Source organism: Oncorhynchus masou, chromosome 28 (genome assembly GCF_036934945.1).
Source record: "Oncorhynchus masou masou isolate Uvic2021 chromosome 28, UVic_Omas_1.1, whole genome shotgun sequence".
Taxonomy (NCBI): domain Eukaryota; kingdom Metazoa; phylum Chordata; class Actinopteri; order Salmoniformes; family Salmonidae; genus Oncorhynchus; species Oncorhynchus masou.
The window spans coordinates 58,151,488-58,172,274 of record NC_088239.1 but is presented as its reverse complement, the minus strand read 5'-3'; the positions used below and the strand labels follow the sequence as shown (position 1 = coordinate 58,172,274).

Sequence of the window (20,787 nt, the reverse complement as noted above, 5' to 3'; positions counted from 1 at the left end):
TCATCGAAATGTACAGCTGTGTATTGTCAGCATAGCAATAAAAGTTAACATTATGTTTCCGAATGACATCACCAAGAGATAAAATATATAGTGAAAACAATAGTGGACCTAAAACTGAACCTTGAGGAACACCGAAATGTACAGTTGATTTGTCAGAAGACAAACCATCCACAGAGACAAACTGATATCTTTCCGACAGATAAGATCTAAACCAGGCCAGAACTTGTCCATGTAGACCAATTTGGGTTTTCAATCTCTCCAAAAGTATGTTGTGATCGATGGTATCAAAAGCAGCCCTAAGGTCTAGGAGCACGAGGACAGATGCAGAGCCTTGGTCTGATGCCATGAAAATATCATTTACCACCTTCACGAGTGCAGTCTCAGTGCATTGATCGTACAGAGCCTTTATGGACCTCTCTTTGTAGGTTACTGGAATTTGTTCTTATAGGACTGAACTCAAACTGATGCGTAAAACACACATTTTGTCAATGGGACGTGCATGGAAAATCAAGTTCCACACACAGATCTTAAGTTAGGATTCATCCTTAAATGCTCTTGGTTTTTCTAGGGCCAATAGTCTTGGCCACTCTATCACTACTCTAGGTCAGTGGGCTGAATGTCTATTCTCTGTGTATGTTTGTAGAGATGTGGTGTCAGCTAAAGGCTTATTATCTTTGTGTGTTTGTAGAGATGTGGTGCCAGCTAAAGGCTTATTCTGTGTGTGTTTGTAGAGATGTGGTGTCAGCTGAAGGCTTATTCTCTGTGTGTGTTTGTAGAGATGTGGTGTCAGCTTAAGGATTATTCTCTTGTGTGTGTTTGTAGAGATGTGGTGTCAGCTTAAGGCTTATTATCTTTGTGTGTTTGTAGAGATGTGGTGCCAGCTAAAGGCTTATTCTGTGTGTGTTTGTAGAGATGTGGTGTCAGCTTAAGGATTATTCTCTGTGTGTGTTTGTAGAGATGTGGTGTCAGCTTAAGGCTTATTCTCTATGTGTGTTTGTAGAGATGTGGTGTCAGCTAAAGGCTTATTCTCTGTGTGTGTTTGTTATCGATGTGGTGTCAGCTAAAGGCTTATTCTCTGTGTGTGTTTGTTATCGATGTGGTGCCAGCTAAAGGCTTATTCTCTGTGTGTTTGTAGAGATGTGGTGTCAGCTAAAGGCTTATTCTCTGTGTGTGTTTGTAGAGATGTGGTGTCAGTTTTAGGTTTATTCTCTGTGTGTGTTTGTTATCGATGTGGTGCCAGCTAAAGGTTTATTCTCTGTGTGTGTTTGTAGAGATGTGGTGTCAGCTTAAGGCTTATTCTCTGTGTGTGTTTGTAGAGATGTGGTGTCAGCTAAAGGCTTATTCTCTGTGTGTGTTTGTAGAGATGTGGTGTCAGTTTTAGGTTTATTCTCTGTGTGTGTTTGTTATCGATGTGGTGCCAGCTAAAGGTTTATTCTCTGTGTGTGTTTGTAGAGATGTGGTGTCAGCTTAAGGCTTATTCTCTGTGTTTGTTTGTAGAGATGTGGTGTCAGCTAAAGGCTTATTCTCTGTGTGTGTTTGTAGAGATGTGGTGTCAGCTAAAGGCTTATTCTCTGTGTTTGTTTTTTATCGTTATGGTGCCATCTAAAGGCTTATTCTCTGTGTGTGTTTGTAGAGATGTGGTGCCAGCTAAAGGTTTATTCTCTGTGTGTGTTTGTAGAGATGTGGTGTGAGCTAAAGGCATATTCTCTGTGTGTGTTTGTAGAGATGTGGTGTCAGCTAAAGGCTTATTCTCTGTGTGTGTTTGTAGAGATGTGGTGCCAGCTAAAGGTTGCTCCCCTGTACGTGTGTGTGTGTGTGTGTGTGTGTGTGTGTGTGTGTGTGTGTGTGTGTGTGTGTGTGTGTGTGTGTGTGTGTGTGTGTGTGTGTGTGTGTGTGTGTGTGTGTGTGTGTGTGTGTGTGTGTGTGTGTGTGTGTGTGTGCGCTTGGATGTGTTTCCGTTTTATCTGGGGCAGGGCAGCTAAAGTTTTCATCTGTGTGTGTCTTTAGGGACGTGGTACCAAGCAGTGTGTACACCTACCAGGTCCAAACCATCTCAGCCCGCAGTGAGAGTGAACCCTCCCCACCCCTCACCCACCAGCTTGGTGCACCATACTGTGGAGACGGACGCATCCAGAGGTAATGTGTGTGTGTGTGTTTGCATGTCTGCGTGCTTGCGTGTGATTGTTCTCCCAGTAACAGTCTGTCTGTCTGTCTGTCTGTCTGTCTGTCTGTCTGTCTGTCTGTCTGTCTGTCTGTCTGTCTGTCTGTCTCTCTATCTCTCTCTCTCTCTCTCTCTCTCTCTCTCTCTCTCTCTCTCTCTCTCTCTCTCTCAGGGCCCAGGGAGAGGAGTGTGATGATATGAACTCCATGAATGGAGACGGCTGCTCCAGCCAGTGTAAGAAGGAGCCCTTCTTCAACTGTGTCGGTACGTCCTCCTCAGCACCATCAACATTTTAACCATTGTAGTTATTTGCCCCTAGTTAACATATTAGTTATACGGTATGTCACTTATGGTGACATATTTTCTAAATGTCACGGACACACAACCAACTGAATATGAATAACCGTTATTTAACACAGTGGCTGGTTCTGTGACTCAAAATGAATAATGTCCACAGCTGACACATTATGCATGCTTCAAAAGGTGATTCATTGGTAAGACACAGAAGAATACAATTTCCATCCCCATTGAGATCTCTATGAGGGCGGAACTACACAGATACATTTTACTTTCCATTCCAATTTGACGATTTCATTGGTCCCTTGAACTTAGCAAGTTTATTTTGATTGGCCAGCTGTTACGGTAGTTCCTGTGCCTCTTATCGGTAGGATGATGCTCCAGTGTGTGTGGTTGAGAGGCATATGAGTTGTGGGGAGATGTGAGTAACATGCTAGTCACACGCTGGCTCTGTGAGTGACAGCGGTGAGGCATTCGCTAGTTTCACATCTGTGTCTGGGACTTGTCCAAAAGGCTTGATGCGTTTCTCATAAGAGCAGATGCCATTGTGTATCATGGTTATGTTGATGTCTCGCTGAGAGTCTGGGAAGGATTGTCCTTTGAAGAGAGAATTAACAACTTCATTCAGTGGATTGGATCCTCTGGCGTTCTCGCCAGTCACTGTTTGGTCAATAGATGGATGATTTCCTGTCCTCCTTCGAGTGATTATTTTTCTCTTCCTCTCCTGTTTTTTCATACAATAAAAAGTCCCATTGAGTCATAGCTGATCTCGCCTCGTCGAGTGATGTGTTTGTATGTGCATGCATGCACATGTTTGCATGAGCGTTTGTGTGTGTATCTCACAACCCCCGTGAGATTGCTGGCCGGCACGGCAGCGTCGTTTCCCGTTGGCCGCAGCACTCTGGGATATGTGTGTGACTGCCTGACATATTCCTAGTTTTTGTGTGGAAATCGGACACTATAATGAAGGGACCTTCTGTCTGTCGGTCTGCCTGTTGAACGAGCGGCTAACACAGAGCATGGTGCAGCCTGACGTGCTCTCAGGCTAGGGAGAAGGGACAGATACTGTACACATACTGTTGCCATAAGGGAATAAATTAAATGTGTATAGGCTGAGGAGGGAAGTTGACTGGGTTCCCTTGTTGAATAGAGTCATCGTACAGCTTCACAGAACAGCTCTCGTTCCCTCTGGCCTCCCCCTCTTTATCTATCTATTCCCAACGTTATTCAGCCTCCTTCTACCTCCTTGTTTTCCTCTGTAACCCTTGCTTTCTTCTCCTCTCTCTTCTGGTTCATCAATTTTATCATTGTTTCCCTCCTGAACTCAATCACCTCTTCTCTCAGTCTCTCAGTCTCTCCTTCTCTTTCTCTCTCTCTCTCTCTCTTTTTCACTCTCAGTTTCTTTCTCTCTCTTCCTCTCACACCTTTTCTCTCTCTGCCTCTCACTTTCCATCCGTTTGGAGTGGCAGGAGTGCATTCTATATGCCCCCTCTGCAGCCCCTCGTTTCAACATCGTCAGAGCAGAGTACAGCACTAAGCGGAGCAGAGCTGGGGAGGGCTGGAATTTCGAGGAGACCCAGCCAACTTGGCACAGAATGCCGCCTTCCCCTTAACTGGAACCCCGACACTGAGAGCACACGCACAACCCAGCCTCCTGCAGCCCCAGCCCCAGCTCCAGCCCCATCCCCAGCTCCAGCCCCATCCCCAGCTCCAGCCCCAGCTCCAGCTCCAGCCCCAACTCCAGGCCCAGCTCCAGCCCCAGCCCCAGCTCCAACTCCAGCCCCAACTCCAGCCCCAACTCCAGCCCCAACTCCAGCCCCAACTCCAGCCCCAGCTCCAGCCCCATCCCCAGCCCCAGCTCCAGCCCCAGCCCCAACTCCAACTCCAGCCCCAGCTCCAGCCCCAGCCCCAACTCCAACTCCAGCCCCAGCTCCAGCCCCAACTCCAGCTCCAGCCCCAACTCCAGCCCCAGCTACAGCCTCAGCCTCAGCTCCAGCCCCAACTCCAGCCCCAGCTACAGCCCCAACTCCAGCCCCAGCTCCAGCCCCAGCTCCAGCCCCAACTCCGGGTGGGATGTCTGGAAAAGCCATACTGGTGTATCCTCCTGCCTGGTCTAGCTCTCTCAACTCTCTCTCTCGCCCCCTCCTCTCTCTCTAAATAAAACAGAAACGATCCTAATCTGTCAAGTTCATCAGATAGTGTTACGCTCCTGGAGGCCCTACTCTTTCCCAGCCTTCCCCTGCAGGAGAGGGCACCCCTTGAGTGTTACTTTATTTATGCAGACATCCCATTTCTGTCAACTGAAACGAAAACAATGATGGGAGACAAGCAAGGGAAAGCTGGAACTGCTGAGAGGGCAGAGAGGGCAGACATGTTTACACTCTGTGAGAGGGGAGGGGGAGGAGGTGAGAAGAGAAGGAGGGGAGAGAGATGGATTTTAAAATACTCCCACTGTTGATACATTTTACTCTTAGAGAGAAACTGATGTTATGGTGTGCAGCAATGGAGTTGCATCTTGTGGGATGTGTTTGCCACTTACTGTTGGTCAGTATCCGAGAGAACTGTCTCTGTGTTACCCAAGATGCCTTGTGTGCTTGAGGAAAAAGATCCCTTCGATAATGGACTCGTCCACTTACCAGTCCTCAAAGCACACACTCTAACAAATATATATATACATTCCATTTAGCAGACGCTTTTATTCAAAGCAACTTCAAGTCATCCATGCATACATTTACGTATGGGTGGCCCTGGGAATCGAACCCACAACCCTGGCAGTGTAAACACCATGCTCCACTAACTAAGCAACAGAGGACTACACGGTCAAACATTAAATGTGTGATAAATGTACCTGTTTCTCAACTTTGTAACGTGGGGTTCTTCCTTGTGACACAGCTGGCCTATCAAAAGAGTTTTAAAACCACAAATAGATCGAAAGTTCTGAAAAATGTATAGAGTGTAAAATAGCGACCATGCTAAAAGGGCTTGTTTAAACAAATAAAAGCTTTTTTTAAAATCCCAAACAGATAGCATCTCTAGCTTCCTCTATCCCCATGTTGAAAGCTCTCTACCAAATAGTTTTCGGACCTCATGAATAAAGCCGGAATAATCGTTGAGGTGTGGTACAGTAGTGAGTGTGGCCTCAACATCCAACACAAGACAAGACAATAAACTAAGACAATATCAACTATTAGCAAAAGCAGTTGATAGCTAAAGTGCAATGGATAAGCTATGATATATATATTGCGTAATCTGGGCCCAGTTCAACAAGTTCATTGACATCAACACTAACAGTTTTGAAACCGTTTTCAAGTTCATTCACATACACACATTAACCTCCACACAATCCAAATGGTTTAAGAGCGAACATTAAGATTGAATCTCTTCACTCTTCTCTCTTCTCTCCCTCCCTCCAGAGGAGCCCAGTATGTGTTACTTCTACGACGGTGACGGAGTGTGTGAGGACTTTGAGCGGGAGACCAGCGTGAGGGACTGTGGCCTGTATACCCCCAGTGGCTTCTTGGACCAGTGGGCCACAGCCGTGCACGTGTCCCACCAGGAGAGTCTCTACTGCCCTGGCGAGGTGGCCGCCGGCTATCCTGCTGTCACTAAGGTACTTCCTTAAAATTATTTAAACAAATCTTTACCCCTTTTTCATGGTATCTAGTTGGTAGTTACAGTCTTGTCCCATCCCGTACGGACTTGGGAGAGGCGTGCGTCCTCTGAAACACAACCGAGCCAAGCCACACTGCTCACCTATCCCGGAAGCTAGCCGCACCAATGTGTTGGAGGAAACATTGTGCACCTGGCAACCATGTCAGGCACTGCACGCTGCCTGCCAAAGGAGTCACTAGTGTGAGATGGGACAAGGGCATCCCTGCCAACCAAGCACTCCCCTAACCCGGACAACGCTGGGTCAATTATGCACCGCCCCATGGGTCTCCCAGTTGCGGCCGGCTGCAACAGAGCCTGGACTTGAAACCAAGATCTCTAGTGGCACAGCTAGCAATGCAATGCAGTGACTTAAACTACTGCGCCACTTGGGAGGCCCAGGTACTTCCTTAATGTACATCCTTAATCTACGCCACACCACATTATGGGTAGTGTTCAATAGGGCACTCAACAGAAAACATTTGAAACCCTTTGCAGCAAACTTTGGTGTTTGTTATTGGTACTTGTCCAGGTAATCCTCCATTTTTCAGCACCAAGTGGTTTTAACAATGACATGGTTTTCCATAAGTGTTTATGACAGACAGATAATGGTAGCCAATGTAATGTGTACATGCCACCTCACATTACCTTGTTGAATATTTTTGGTATTATTTAGCTACTTATGAATGTCTGTATCTGTTACTGTGAGCTGAGTCTATGTTCAGGGGCTTGTAAGGTCACGAAGACAACGAATGTCTACACTTCACCTTGACAGGCCCCCATGATGTCAGCATTTTGTTTGGGAAGTTTATTGCGCTTTCTCATCTCAGAAGTCTCCAGCTTTTCTTTTTTGGGGGGAGGAAACAGAGCCCGAAAAGCTCTTGAAAACGTTATCTGATTCATTTTTGGCTCCGGGGTGTTGTAAAGAGAGAGCTGTCTGTTGTCTGAGGTGAAGTTTATAGCTTTCATTAATGTAATGCTTATGGAGGACAGGAGAAGATATCATTGATTCCACTCAGAGACTCTGGGGCCATTGATCTGTTGCTGTCTTGGGACACAGGGAATCACTGAGTGCCAAAAACACACTACACGGAGAACAACTGCATTAGGTTCTGTCCTATTGAACCTCTCTCTGCTCTACAGGCCGTTACCACAATGTTATTAGATTGGATATAATGATTAACAAAGTGTTATTTAATTGGAGGCAGGCTTATTAAAGGACCCCACAAAAGGGCAACGTAACTCATGTTCTAGAGCGGAAAAGCTTTGATCAGGTTCCACCTCAGAATAATGACGCAGGTTACTTATACATATTAATGAATTGGGGGTGGGAAGGAACATTGTGGTGATTTCTCCCTTCGAATAGGGCACTGACAAGCTTTCAGTGTAGCTAGCTAGCATGCTAACCTTATCTCGCTAGCTAGCTATCTTGCTAAACTTATCTAGCTAGCTAATGTTATCTGTTGTTACTGTCTTATTTATTTGTACTACACCATATTCAAAAGATTAGCCAGCTTGCTAGGGATATGGCTGGCTATGGCTGGAGCTGGGTTTGTCATAATCATTTAAGGGAAAACATTTCCAACAGAAACTAGTATCTTTGACTTCACCAATATAGTTGTGGCATTTTTCCATAAATTGTTACTGTGAAGCAGCTGAAGAAATAGTATTAAGATGAATCTCCGGTAATATGGATAACTGTTGAAAGGTTGACATGCGTTTTTCTACATTGTATTGGACACGGACCGTGCAACCTTTGGTAGGTAGGCTGCTGGCAGGCTTTGGCTGCAGTACAGAAAAGCCAAATCAGCCCGTTCTCATCGTTCTCATAGGGGAAGAAATTATAGTCTACAATGACTTTGCTCAAGATGCACACCGCAAATGACAACACCCTGAGCACATCACACACAAAACATCAATACAAATGTGACAACAGCACAACAAAATAGATAAACAAGGTCCTTGAATGTTCTTTTACAGCTTCCTTGTCATTATAGGACAGACCATTGTGGTTTCTAGCTGCACCAATCAAAGCAGTGGAGTGTGTAGTGAAACAGTAGTGAACGGTAAAAACCATTAATCTTGGGGCAACGGGGGGAGAGGGGTTCCAAAATGAAATCATATCACGCAATTTTACAATTTCTAAAATGATCATATATATTTATTAATACAGACTAGCAAAACAATTATAGCAAATTGACAAATTGTGCAATGGATTATGATAACTTTCTGGTACAAAAGTGGAGGCGCAAAAACATACGTTTGAATTTGCTCCATGGCTCAGGAGGCCAAGTGGACGCCCGGCTGTTTGGCTCAGCTCAGTCGCAAAGAGGAAGAAGTTTGCAGCTGTTTCTGATTAATAAACAATGTCATAAAATCCAGCCCTGAAGCGAAATTTAGTCTGGAAATTATTTTCACAGTATATCATAAGAAAACACGACATTGACACAATTTACATGAATGTCCCACTTTGGATTTCCCAATTCAAGCCCAAATATATCATACTTTGACTAAAACAATTACTCACTAGCTAGGTTTCCACCCAATTGGCGGCAGATTTTCATGCAAATATTCTAAAATCTGCATAAACAAAATATGTACATTTTCCCTACAGAAATGTATTTACATAAAATGGATTTGTTGCTGATAAAAGTCTGTGCATGATGATGTAGTGCCCATGAAAATGACTTTTGCAGTTAAATTCCCATGTACTGAATAAAAAATACAAGTTTAATGGGGTTCCATCGCATTTTCAACTCACTGATGGTTTTGTCACACAAATGTTTGCGTAAAAATATAAATAGCAAATGTGCCAAAAGCTCAAAAGCTTGCACTTTCACCACCTTGTTAAGTTCATCATCATTTATTTAATCTATAGCCTAAGAAACTGTATGCTTTCCTGAGTCACAATGAGGAGAACCATGCAACATATCGTATTACTTTGATATGATGGCTATTATATCAATATTTTTGCTTAAGTGTTTCCACTGATATTTCTCAAATAATTAAGCTTACCGATACAATATCATCCCACCTTCTCTAGAATATTTTCTATTCTATTGTTGACATTTTGAGGGAAACTTGGTTATTGACTTAAATCATTGTGCAGCATCTTGGGTAACTCAGAAGAAATGTGCCGCTGTTGTGGTACTTTAATGTGTTATATGATTGGACATAGTACAGGGAAAATGGACTGGTATGTAACGGACATTTTTGTATTATTTGTATAATATTATACTGTAGGTATGTATGTGACAATTTCTGCCCGATTGACAGAGATCTTACTATAAAGCCAAAACAACATTTCAAATAGACAGGAATCATCTTACAGACTTCAAAAAGAGTGGCATACATCCCACTGAAACTATTGGGACTAGAAGCACTTCAGTGTGGTCCTTTGCAGCTCAGTTGGTAGAGCATGGTCCTTGTAAGGCCAGGGTAGTGGGATCAATTCCTGGGACCACCCACATGTAAAATGTATGCACGCATGACTGAGTCGCTTTTGGATAAAAGTGTCTGCATATATTCATGTTTTCAGAACTGTTTTTGCACAAAGAATGTAATTGAGTCTACGCAGTGTTTTCAATACAGAGAAAGGTGGCCTCTCAATACAAGTGTTGAGCTCCTTTTGTGACGTCAATGTTCATACTATCTACACGAGCTCACAGCTCGATGCGTGTGAGAGAGGAGACAAAGTGTGTTCCCACCAATGTAGTTGCATAAGAAGCTATTTTCCCTGAAGACCCAGCAGAACAGCACACGTTCTCCAGAAATGATTTCTACTGTGAAGAACACAGTGCCCTGGGTCAGCTTGAGATGGTATCACTGCCAAACTGCAAGGCCACCTACCGTAGGCTACACACACACCATCACATGCACACACACTCACACTGTACGCATACACACGCATACACCATACAACAACATCTGACGCTATCCAGGAACACAGCGGCAGCTACAGTAGCAGCATGTGTTCACCCTGAGTTAAGGACCTTGTGGTTTCAGTGTCTTAAAACACTCGGATGAAAAACGCTGGGTTTAGTTGGGTTCATCTCACATGCCTTTACTGTTGATCGTTAGAGTAATGGCTACATTTCAGCACATGCTTCCTCAACCTGTCTGACTTCCCTCGGACTCCCCGTGCCCAGCACCTGCCGCACCTTTAGGGAGATCCTTCATCCAGACGTGGCACGCACACACTCTATTTGATCCTGGCCTGTGCGCTCAGAGATAATATCTCCCCCAGTCAAGATGACAATAAAGCTGTCTCACAAAATTACAGTACTCAGCTACCTCTTTGTATGGACTGCACGCCCCACACACAATATCCCCTGCCTTCCATTCTCTCTCCCCCAAAGGTGGGCACAGGAGATGACACGTTCTGATTTCCTGTCTACTGTAACCAGAGCACCTAGGGTTTATTGGTACCATAAGCAACTTCCACAGACTCAAGTTTGCTCGTTACAGTTTTCCCTCCATGCATGGCTGATTGGGGCACTATCCAGTTCTGCTTCCCGTTGAAGGTTGCTACTGCACTGTACCGAAGCAATGTTGTTCGCCCTTAACTATACATACATACTTAACTATACAACTATACACATATTTGTGGCAATGTTACGAGCTGTAACTTGATAGTTACATACGGGTGTAACACTTACTTTTCCAGCGATGTTGCTGATACATAGACTTTATTGTTTTCTTTCATGACTTTTCCATGTTTACTGTTTAGTGCAGATTTCACTTGGACATAACAGGTTTACCAGAAACCTACAGTTTCCCACTGTACCATAAACATTCTATTTACGCTTTGAGGCTGAACTTCACATGTCATGGCTCAGAGCTGTGAGGTCATGGAAACGAGTTTGGGCCATGGAACCATGGGAGCTTCTGATCTGGATCTTCAGTGGTAAACAAGGGCCGCCCACCAGCCAGCAGCCCCAGCCACAGGTAGTGTGGGTGATGGTGGAAGGCTCCTGGCTCCAAACACTCTTGTTGTTTTCTACCACGCTTGTTGTGTCCCCCACCGTGGTCGGGGCAGTGTCGGGCCAGGTGGGGTTTCAACATTGCAAAGGGACAGGGAGGCAGGGTGTGCGGGGACCAGAGGGGGAGAGCTAGTGATAGGAATCTGTCAGGATGCACGAAAGGAACAACCAAACGAATGGAGGACGAAGGCACTTGGGATGATTTTTACTGGTTATTCATGGAATCTGACTGGGGTTACCGGAGGGTGTATCTACAGGCAGGCCAGACGCACACAGGCCAACATATGTCTGCACCTGGTTAGATACAGTAAATTAACTTCTTATAGGAAGTTCAGGGCAAACTTTTGCCAAGCAAGTCGATGGTGGATCATTCTCATCCACACATCTGCAACACTGAGCAAACTTCTGGCAGCTTCCTTCTTCCCTCCATTTGGGTGAGCAACAACCTTCCAGAACCAGGCCATACACAAGTACAGAAGAAACACATCATTCCCCTGAAGACACATGCACTGTCTGACAGTCGGGCCGTCAGTGCCAGAACCAGGCTGAGAAATGATATAACGCAGCATGCAAAGTCTTGTACTTAGGAAACAAAATATACACACTGCCACTGTGTGTAACAGCTGAGAGCTGAGTAGCCTGCAGTCTTTCTTCTTTCAAAAAGAAATCAGCGATTCAGAGTGACACGCATCTATCAGAGGGCCACTGAGCGTGGCTACCGGGCTCGCCTGTTGACTTTTATTGCCCCTCGCCCTGTCGGAGGGCAGGGCCCACGCTCTGTTTGATTTTCTTTCCTAGTTTTTTTCTTCTCGCCGTCAGTTTTATCATGTCGGTTGCACAGTGTACCGGTTGTGCAGGAGGGTAACTTACTCCATCCAGAATGAATGTGGAGGTGGCGCTCCATTGAGATGTCTTGCACTCTGAGAATGTGTAAAGAGCACATGGGATGGAGGGACAGACAGACGAAGACAGAAGGCGATAGAGAGAGTGTGAGAGAGAATAGGAAAAAGAATGAGGCACAGAAATAGGATGTGAGAGACAGAGAGAAATAGAGTAGGAAAGATACAGAGAGAAAGAGAGAGTAGGAAAGAAAGGGAGAGAGACGGACATAGAGGAAGAGAGAGTAGGAAAGATACAGAGAGAAAGAGAGAGTAGGAAAGATACAGAGAGAAAGAGAGAGTAGGAAAGGGAGAGAGAGACAGACAGAGAGAAAGAGAGAGTAGGAAACATACAGAGAGAAAGAGAGTAGGAAAGAGAGAGAGATGGACAGAGCAAAAGAGAGAGTAGGAAAGGGAGAGAGAGAGAGAGTAGGAAAGATACAGAGAGAAAGAGAGAGAGAGATGGACAGAGCAAAAGAAAGAGTAGGAAAGGGAGAGAGACAGACAGACAGAGAGAGAGAGAGAGAGAGTAGGAAACATACAGAGAGAAAGAGAGAGTAGGAAAGGGAGAGAGAGAGACGGACAGAGAGAAAGAGAGAGAGTAGGAAAGATACAGAGAGAAAGAGAGAGTAGGAAAGATAGAGAGAAAGAGAGAGTAGGAAAGATACAGAGAGAAAGAGAGAGTAGGAAACGGAGAGAGAGAGACAGACAGAGAGAAAGAGAGAGTAGGAAAGGGAGAGAGAGAGACGGACAGAGAGAAAGAGAGAGTAGGAAAGGGAGAGAGAGACGGACAAAGAGAAAGAGAGAGAGTAGGAAACATACAGAGAGAAAGAGAGAGAAGGAAAGATACAGAGAGAAAGATAGAGTAGGAAAGGGAGAGAGACAGACAGACAGAGAGAAAGAGAGAGTAGGAAAGATACAGAGAGAAAGAGAGAGTAGGAAAGGGAGAGAGAGAGATGGACAGAGAGAGAGAGAGAGAGAGAGAGATGGACAGAGAGAAAGAGAGAGAGAGTAGGAAACATACAGAGAGAAAGAGAGTAGGAAAGAGAGAGAGATGGACAGAGCAAAAGAGAGAGTAGGAAAGAGAGTTAGAGAGACAGACAGAGAGAAAGAGAGAGTAGGAAAGGGACAGAGAGAGACGGACAGAGAGAAAGAGAGAGTAGGAAAGGGAGAGAGAGAGACGGACAAAGAGAAAGAGAGAGTAGGAAACATACAGAGAGAAAGAGAGAGTAGGAAAGGGAGAGAGAGAGACAGACAGAGAGAAATAAAGAGAGAGAGTAGGAAAGGGAGAGAGCGAGGTGGACAGAGAGAAAGAGAGAGTAGGAAAGGGAGAGAGCGAGGTGGACAGAGAGAAAGAGAGAGTAGGAAAGGGAGAGAGCGAGGTGGACAGAGAGAAAGAGAGAGAGAGTAGGAAAGGGAGAGAGCGAGGTGGACAGAGAGAAAGAGAGAGTAGGAAAGGGAGAGAGCGAGGTGGACAGAGAGAAAGAGAGAGTAGGAAAGGGAGAGAGCGAGGTGGTCAGAGAGAAAGAGAGAGTAGGAATTGAGAGAGCGAGGTGGACAGAGAGAAAGAGAGAGTAGGAAAGGGAGAGAGCGAGGTGGACAGAGAGAAAGAGAGAGTAGGAAAGGGAGAGAGCGAGGTGGACAGAGAGAAAGAGAGAGTAGGAAAGGGAGAGAGCGAGGTGGACAGAGAGAAAGAGAGAGTAGGAAAGGGAGAGAGCGAGGTAGACAGAGAGAAAGAGAGAGTAGGAAAGGGAGAGAGCGAGGTGGACAGAGAGAAAGAGAGAGTAGGAAAGGGAGAGAGCGAGGTGGACAGAGAGAAAGAGAGTAGGAAAGGGAGAAAGCGAGGCGGACAGAGAGAAAGAGAGTAGGAAAGGGAGAGAGCGAGGTGGACACAGAGAAAGAGAGAGTAGGAAAGGGAGAGAGCGAGGTGGACACAAAGAGAGAGTAGGAAAGGGAGAGAGCAAGGTGGACAGAGAGAAAGAGAGAGTAGGAAAGGGAGAGAGCGAGGCGAACAGAGAGAAAGAGAGAGAGAGTAGGAAAGGGAGAGAGCGAGGTGGACAGAGAGAAAGAGAGAGTAGGAAAGGGAGAGAGCGAGGCGGACAGAGAGAAAGAGAGAGAGAGTAGGAAAGGGAGAGAGCGAGGTGGACAGAGAGAAAGAGAGAGTAGTAAAGGGAGAGAGCGAGGCGGACAGAGAGAAAGAGAGAGTAGGAAAGGGAGAGAGCGAGGTGGACAGAGAGAAAGAGAGAGTAGGAAAGGGAGAGAGCGAGGTGGACAGAGAGAAAGAGAGAGTAGGAAAGGGAGAGAGCGAAGTGGACAGAGAGAAAGAGAAAGTAGGAAAGGGAGAGAGCGAGGTGGACAGAGAGAAAGAAAGAGTAGGAAAGGGAGAGAGCGAGCGAACAGAGAGAAAGAGAGAGTAGGAAAGGGAGAGAGCGAGGTGGACAGAGAGAAAGAGAGAGTAGAAAAGGGAGAGAGCGAGGTGGACAGAGAGAAAGAGAGAGTAGGAAAGGGAGAGAGCGAGGTAGACAGAGAGAAAGAGAGAGTAGGAAAGGGAGAGAGCGAGGTGGACAGAGAGAAAGAGAGAGAGAGTAGGAAAGGGAGAGAGCGAGGCGGACACAGAGAAAGAGAGAGTAGGAAAGGGAGAGAGCGAGGCAGACAGAGAGAAAGAGAGAGAGAGTAGGAAAGGGAGAGAGCGAGGTGGACAGAGAGAAAGAGAGAGTAGGAAAGGGAGAGAGCGAGGTGGACAGAGAGAAAGAGAGAGAGAGTAGGAAAGGGAGAGAGCTAGGCGAACAGAGAGAAAGAGAGAGAGAGTAGGAAAGGGAGAGAGCGAGGCGGACAGAGAGAAAGAGAGAGAGAGTAGGAAAGAGAAAGAGCGAGGTGGACAGAGAGAAAGAGAGAGTAGGAAAGGGAGAGAGCGAGGCGGACAGAGAGAAAGAGAGAGAGAGTAGGAAAGGGAGAGAGCGAGGTGGACAGAGAGAAAGAGAGAGTAGGAAAGGGAGAGAGCGAGGCGGACAGAGAGAAAGAGAGAGAGAGTAGGAAAGGGAGAGAGCGAGGTGGACAGAGAGAAAGAGAGAGTAGGAAAGGGAGAGAGCGAGGTGGACAGAGAGAAAGAGAGAGTAGGAAAGGGAGAGAGCGAGGCGGACAGAGAGAAAGAGAGAGTAGGAAAGGGAGAGAGCGAGGCGGACAGAGAGAAAGAGAGAGAGAGTAGGAAAGGGAGAGAGCGAGGTGGACAGAGAGAAAGAGAGAGTAGGAAAGGGAGAGAGCGAGGTGGACAGAGAGAAAGAGAGAGAGAGAGTAGGAAAGGGAGAGAGCGAGGTGGACAGAGAGAAAGAGAGAGTAGGAAAGGGAGAGAGCGAGGCGGACACAGAGAAAGAGAGAGTAGGAAAGGGAGAGAGCGAGGTGGACAGAGAGAAAGAGAGAGTAGGAAAGGGAGAGAGCGAGGTGGACAGAGAGAAAGAGAGAGTAGGAAAGGGAGAGATCGAGGTGGACAGAGAGAAAGAGAGAGTAGGAAAGGGAGAGAGCGAGGCGGACAGAGAGAAAGAGAGAGAGAGTAGGAAAGGGAGAGAGCGAGGCGGACAGAGAGAAAGAGAGAGTAGGAAAGGGAGAGAGCGAGGTGGACAGAGAGAAAGAGAGAGTAGAAAAGGGAGAGAGCGAGGTGGACAGAGAGAAAGAGAGAGTAGGAAAGGGAGAGAGCGAGGTAGACAGAGAGAAAGAGAGAGTAGGAAAGGGAGAGAGCGAGGTGGACAGAGAGAAAGAGAGAGAGAGTAGGAAAGGGAGAGAGCGAGGCGGACACAGAGAAAGAGAGAGTAGGAAAGGGAGAGAGCGAGGCAGACAGAGAGAAAGAGAGAGAGAGTAGGAAAGGGAGAGAGCGAGGTGGACAGAGAGAAAGAGAGAGTAGGAAAGGGAGAGAGCGAGGTGGACAGAGAGAAAGAGAGAGAGAGTAGGAAAGGGAGAGAGCTAGGCAAACAGAGAGAAAGAGAGAGAGAGTAGGAAAGGGAGAGAGCGAGGCGGACAGAGAGAAAGAGAGAGAGAGAGGAAGGAAAGAGAAAGAGCGAGGTGGACAGAGAGAAAGAGAGAGTAGGAAAGGGAGAGAGCGAGGCGGACAGAGAGAAAGAGAGAGAGAGTAGGAAAGGGAGAGAGCGAGGTGGACAGAGAGAAAGAGAGAGTAGGAAAGGGAGAGAGCGAGGCGGACAGAGCGGACAGAGAAGAGAGAGAGAGTAGGAAAGGGAGAGAGCGAGGTGGACAGAGAGAAAGAGAGAGTAGGAAAGGGAGAGAGCGAGGTGGACAGAGAGAAAGAGAGAGTAGGAAAGGGAGAGAGCGAGGCGGACAGAGAGAAAGAGAGAGTAGGAAAGGGAGAGAGCGAGGCGGACAGAGAGAAAGAGAGAGAGAGTAGGAAAGGGAGAGAGCGAGGTGGACAGAGAGAAAGAGAGAGTAGGAAAGGGAGAGAGCGAGGTGGACAGAGAGAAAGAGAGAGAGAGAGTAGGAAAGGGAGAGAGCGAGGTGGACAGAGAGAAAGAGAGAGTAGGAAAGGGGAGAGAGCGAGGCGGACACAGAGAAAGAGAGAGTAGGAAAGGGAGAGAGCGAGGAGGACAGAGAGAAAGAGAGAGTAGGAAAGGGAGAGAGCGAGGTGGACAGAGAGAAAGAGAGAGTAGGAAAGGGAGAGATCGAGGTGGACAGAGAGAAAGAGAGAGTAGGAAAGGAGAGAGCGAGCGAGGCGGACAGAGAGAAAGAGAGAGAGAGTAGGAAAGGGAGAGAGCGAGGCGGACAGAGAGAAAGAGAGAGTAGGAAAGGGAGAGAGCGAGGTGGACAGAGAGAAAGAGAGAGTAGGAAAGGGAGAGAGGGAGGCGGACAGAGAGAAAGAGAGAGAGAGTAGGAAAGGGAGAGAGCGAGGCGGACAGAGAGAAAGAGAGAGTAGGAAAGGGAGAGAGCGAGGTGGACAGAGAGAAAGAGCGAGTAGGAAAGGGAGAGAGCGAGGTGGACAGAGAGAAAGAGAGAGTAGGAAAGGGAGAGAGCGAGGCGGACAGAGAGAGAGAGAGTAGGAAAGGGAGAGAGCGAGGTGGACAGAGAGGAGAAGAAGAGGGCAGACAGTGTTTCTTTGTACTGTGTGCTTTGCTTTCGTCACCAGCTCTATTCCCTTCACTAAAGACCTCAGACAGTTTGTTAATGGATTATGTCTGCTGTCAATTTGATCCTAGCGAATAATGTCTACACCCAGTAACACAGAGAGGAGCAACGCTTCAGATGTGCATTTTGTGGAAAATGCCATGGTTTAGAATTAACATTTCAGAACAAATAATGGACACTAATGCATAAATTGGCAAAACCCCAGTTTCACACCCCAAGGACAGCCCTTATTTAATTATTTGAAACAGATTCAAAGTCATCACAACTCTGCTTTTTTATTTAATTAAAATACCATACAGACACAAGAGATGTAATTAACTTAAGCATTAAAACAATTTGAGGGTTGATAAGTGTTAATGATGATACCAATCTGCCTCCTTGCACATTTGAAATGTGTTTCTTGGCCAATTCATCTGTCGTGCTGGCTTCATCTTTCCCATTGAGGAAGTGGTACGATGTTAGGGTTCGCCATGTATAGATGCATATAGAAGACCAGTGTTTGAGGGTCTGCTTTGGGAAGTTTACGTACATGAACCAATGTTTTTGCTTTCCCATGGAACACATGCACGCACGTTCACACACACACACACACACACACACCACACACACATCACATACCGTCCGCACAGCCTGTTCAGCAGCAGCGACAGTAAGTCGGCCATGCTTCATGTCAGATTATAGTCGTGGTCCCCAGAGGATTCACTGTACCACTCCTGTCTTTGTGCAGCACAACACAATGTTCACACAGTAACACCATGGGATATTTATTTTAGCTGGGTTAATTGGTGAATTGGGCTTAGCGCTAGCAACCAGCAACGCATATTACAGTAAACCATTTAATGGTGAGCCAGGTGATTTCTCAGGGGATGGATGCTGCCCAGCGATCTCTGACGCAACCCCGGTCCAGAGCCCTAGAGAGCCCCTGTGTTTTATCATGGATCCCAGGCAGGCTACAAGGATAGTAGCAGTCCACTGACGCCACAAATAATCACCAGCATATGATGCTGAGCCCAGGTGTTTAGCACGTTAGACCATGTATGTGCACGGGCAGGGAGCTATGGATAGAGATTTCTTCTCGCTGGCAACTAAGACGGTGTGGTCCCTCAGGTAACTCATCGTTGGCTAGAAGAGGAGGAGAGAAGAACATGAGAGAAGAGGAGGAGGAGGAGGAGGAGGAGGAGGAGGAGGAGGGGAAAAAAGTGTCTGGCTAGTAAAAACAAGGAAACAATCACCGTGGTTTTGTTCCGAGTCCCAGAAGTGCAGTGTGCGCAGGCAGCAACACACACACCAAAGCCCATCCAGTAGCTAACAGCTCTGTGCTCTCGGTGAGGAACTACAAGGAAGGGCATGTTTCCCTCACACTATAAACCCACTCCAAACCACACTCCTCGTCAGGCTTGCGGCCAGTGACATAAGCATGTGGTAACATTAAAAAAGCCCTGAATGGCGTTCCGACGTTCTCCTGTTTCAATTATCATTAAGGGGACCATCTGGTAACCCCATCAGGTCGGGTTCTGGAGGTATCAGCAGCCCTCATTTACATTTCAAGCTGTTAACACGTAGGTTTTGGCCGCAGGGACGAGTGTTGGACGTGTTGAGTGAGCGACATTTATGTGCCAGTGGCAGCCTGACAAAGAAGGCCATGCCCAAGGAATCCATCGCCATTCTGAATCCATCTGCGATCGGCTGGTTGGCCTGGCACTGGTGCACCCACCCACCCTGGTTCTGTGGTCGTAGCACCAGCCACTGCTTAGGTCTTGACAGATGAGATCAGGGGAGTAGGTAGACCACACTATTACTTTGCCCTCAGCTCACTCGCTGGGCTGCGGCTAGAACATGGCCTCCTCTCAGTAGTCCGTATAAGCCCCGTTATTAGCTCGGTAGCCAATGGGACGGTGTGCCTGGCGGTAAGGGTGGGGTTGGGGAGCCGTGTCTCCTCGGTGACAGGACATTACCTCACACGTCAGGCGCTTACCAGCATTCCGCTAAATAATGGCGGTTTGAACCTCGCACAGGACTCGACCCGCAAATGTCTCACAGATGCTCGCTTCTTCCGCCCTGATGGAGCTCTTATTTATGCTAACTTTCACAAAACAAAGCGGGGATGAATGAAAAAAGAGAAGAAAAAGAAGCCAAGCAGCTGTTTACTGGATGTGTTTCGATGAAATAAATAAACACATTTGGGAGCCGTAGCCAAATAAGAAACATCCGCTTCCCAAATGTGCCGTAATGTGTGTTGAATCCAGTGTACTTAGGGAGGGGCAGCCGGACGTAGAGGAAACCAGGGGTAGTCAGCTCGGGCGGACAAGCTCCAACAAACGCCGTGTTCCAAAGCTGCACTTTTCATGACCAATCCTGAGAGGCCAAACAGGGTCACCCCTCGCCCTGAATAGGATCCTTCATAAGCTACGCAGCACACAGGAGCAGAATGTGGACCATTCTGTTGAGAAGCAACACACATGTTTATGGCTGGATTAGATGTCATTCATATTTATGAATGAAAATATTTGCAGAGAAGTGTATACAAGCATGGGCTAATTTCAACTCATGAACTGAGTCCCAGAGATGCTGCATGTATTCTCCTCTGCAGGATGGCCATGAGGTTAGAGAGAGAGGAACTGTGAGATCACACTGCAGCCAGTTAACATATTGTGAGTGGGCTGCTCTTGGGTGGCTGAGGTTACTGTTGGGTTTGGGGTTACGCTTGGGGCCTCTCCCTCTTTCTCTCTTCCAGCTCGCCTGACTGTGTGTTTATAGCTATAGACCTAGGGTTGGGGTTAGGGCCCTCTCTCTTCCATCTTGACTGTGTGTGTGTTTCCGCCTAAGGCTGAGGTTAGCGTTGGGTTCGGTGTTATGGTCTGGGGCCTCTCTCTTCTCTCAGCCTGGCTGTGTGTGACTGGTTGTAGAGGTTGGTGTTATGGTCTGGGGCCTCTCTCTTCTCTCAGCCTGGCTGTGTGTGACTGGTTGTAGAGGTTGGTGTTATGGTCTGGGGCCTCTCTCTTCTCTCAGCCTGGCTGTGTGTGACTGGTTGTAGAGGTTAGTGTTATGGTCAGGGGCCTCTCTCTTCTCTCAGCCTGGCTGTGTGTGACTGGTTGTAGATGTTGGTGTTATGGTCAGGGGCCTCTCTCTTCTCTCAGCCTGGCTGTGTGTGACTGGTTGTAGAGGTTGGTGTTATGGTCAGGGGCCTCTCTCTTCTCTCAGCCTGGCTGTGTGTGACTGGTTGTAGAGGTTGGTGTTATGGTCTGGGGCCTCTCTCTTCTCTCAGCCTGGCTGTGTGTGACTGGTTGTAGAGGTTGGTGTTATGGTCTGGGGCCTCTCTCTTCTCTCAGCCTGGCTGTGTGTGACTGGTTGTAGAGGTTGGTGTTATGGTCTGGGGCCTCTCTCTTCTCTCAGCCTGGCTGTGTGTGACTGGTTGTAGAGGTTGGTGATATGGTCAGGGGCCTTTCTCTTCTCTCAGCCTGGCTGTGTGTGACTGGTTGTAGAGGTTGGTGTTATGGTCTGGGGCCTCTCTCTTCTCTCAGCCTGGCTGTGTGTGACTGGTTGTAGAGGTTGGTGTTATGGTCAGGGGCCCTCTCTTCTCTCAGCCTGGCTGTGTGTGACTGGTTGTAGAGGTTGGTGTTATGGTCTGGGGCCTCTCTCTTCTCTCAGCCTGGCTGTGTGTGACTGGTTGTAGAGGTTGGTGTTATGGTCAGGGGCCTCT

At 47.2% G+C, this 20,787-nt stretch overlaps 1 protein-coding gene across 1 annotated transcript in view; it reads left to right on the top strand.

Moving 5' to 3' along the window:
• Positions 1-20,787, top strand: part of LOC135517966 (pappalysin-1-like) — a 127,938-nt gene that overhangs the window by 45,805 nt on the left and 61,346 nt on the right. The window contains exons 8-10 of the mRNA XM_064942710.1: positions 2,008-2,136; positions 2,334-2,425; positions 5,872-6,068. Coding sequence (XP_064798782.1) covers positions 2,008-2,136; positions 2,334-2,425; positions 5,872-6,068 — 418 coding nt within the window. The remainder of the gene's footprint in view (positions 1-2,007; positions 2,137-2,333; positions 2,426-5,871; positions 6,069-20,787) is intronic.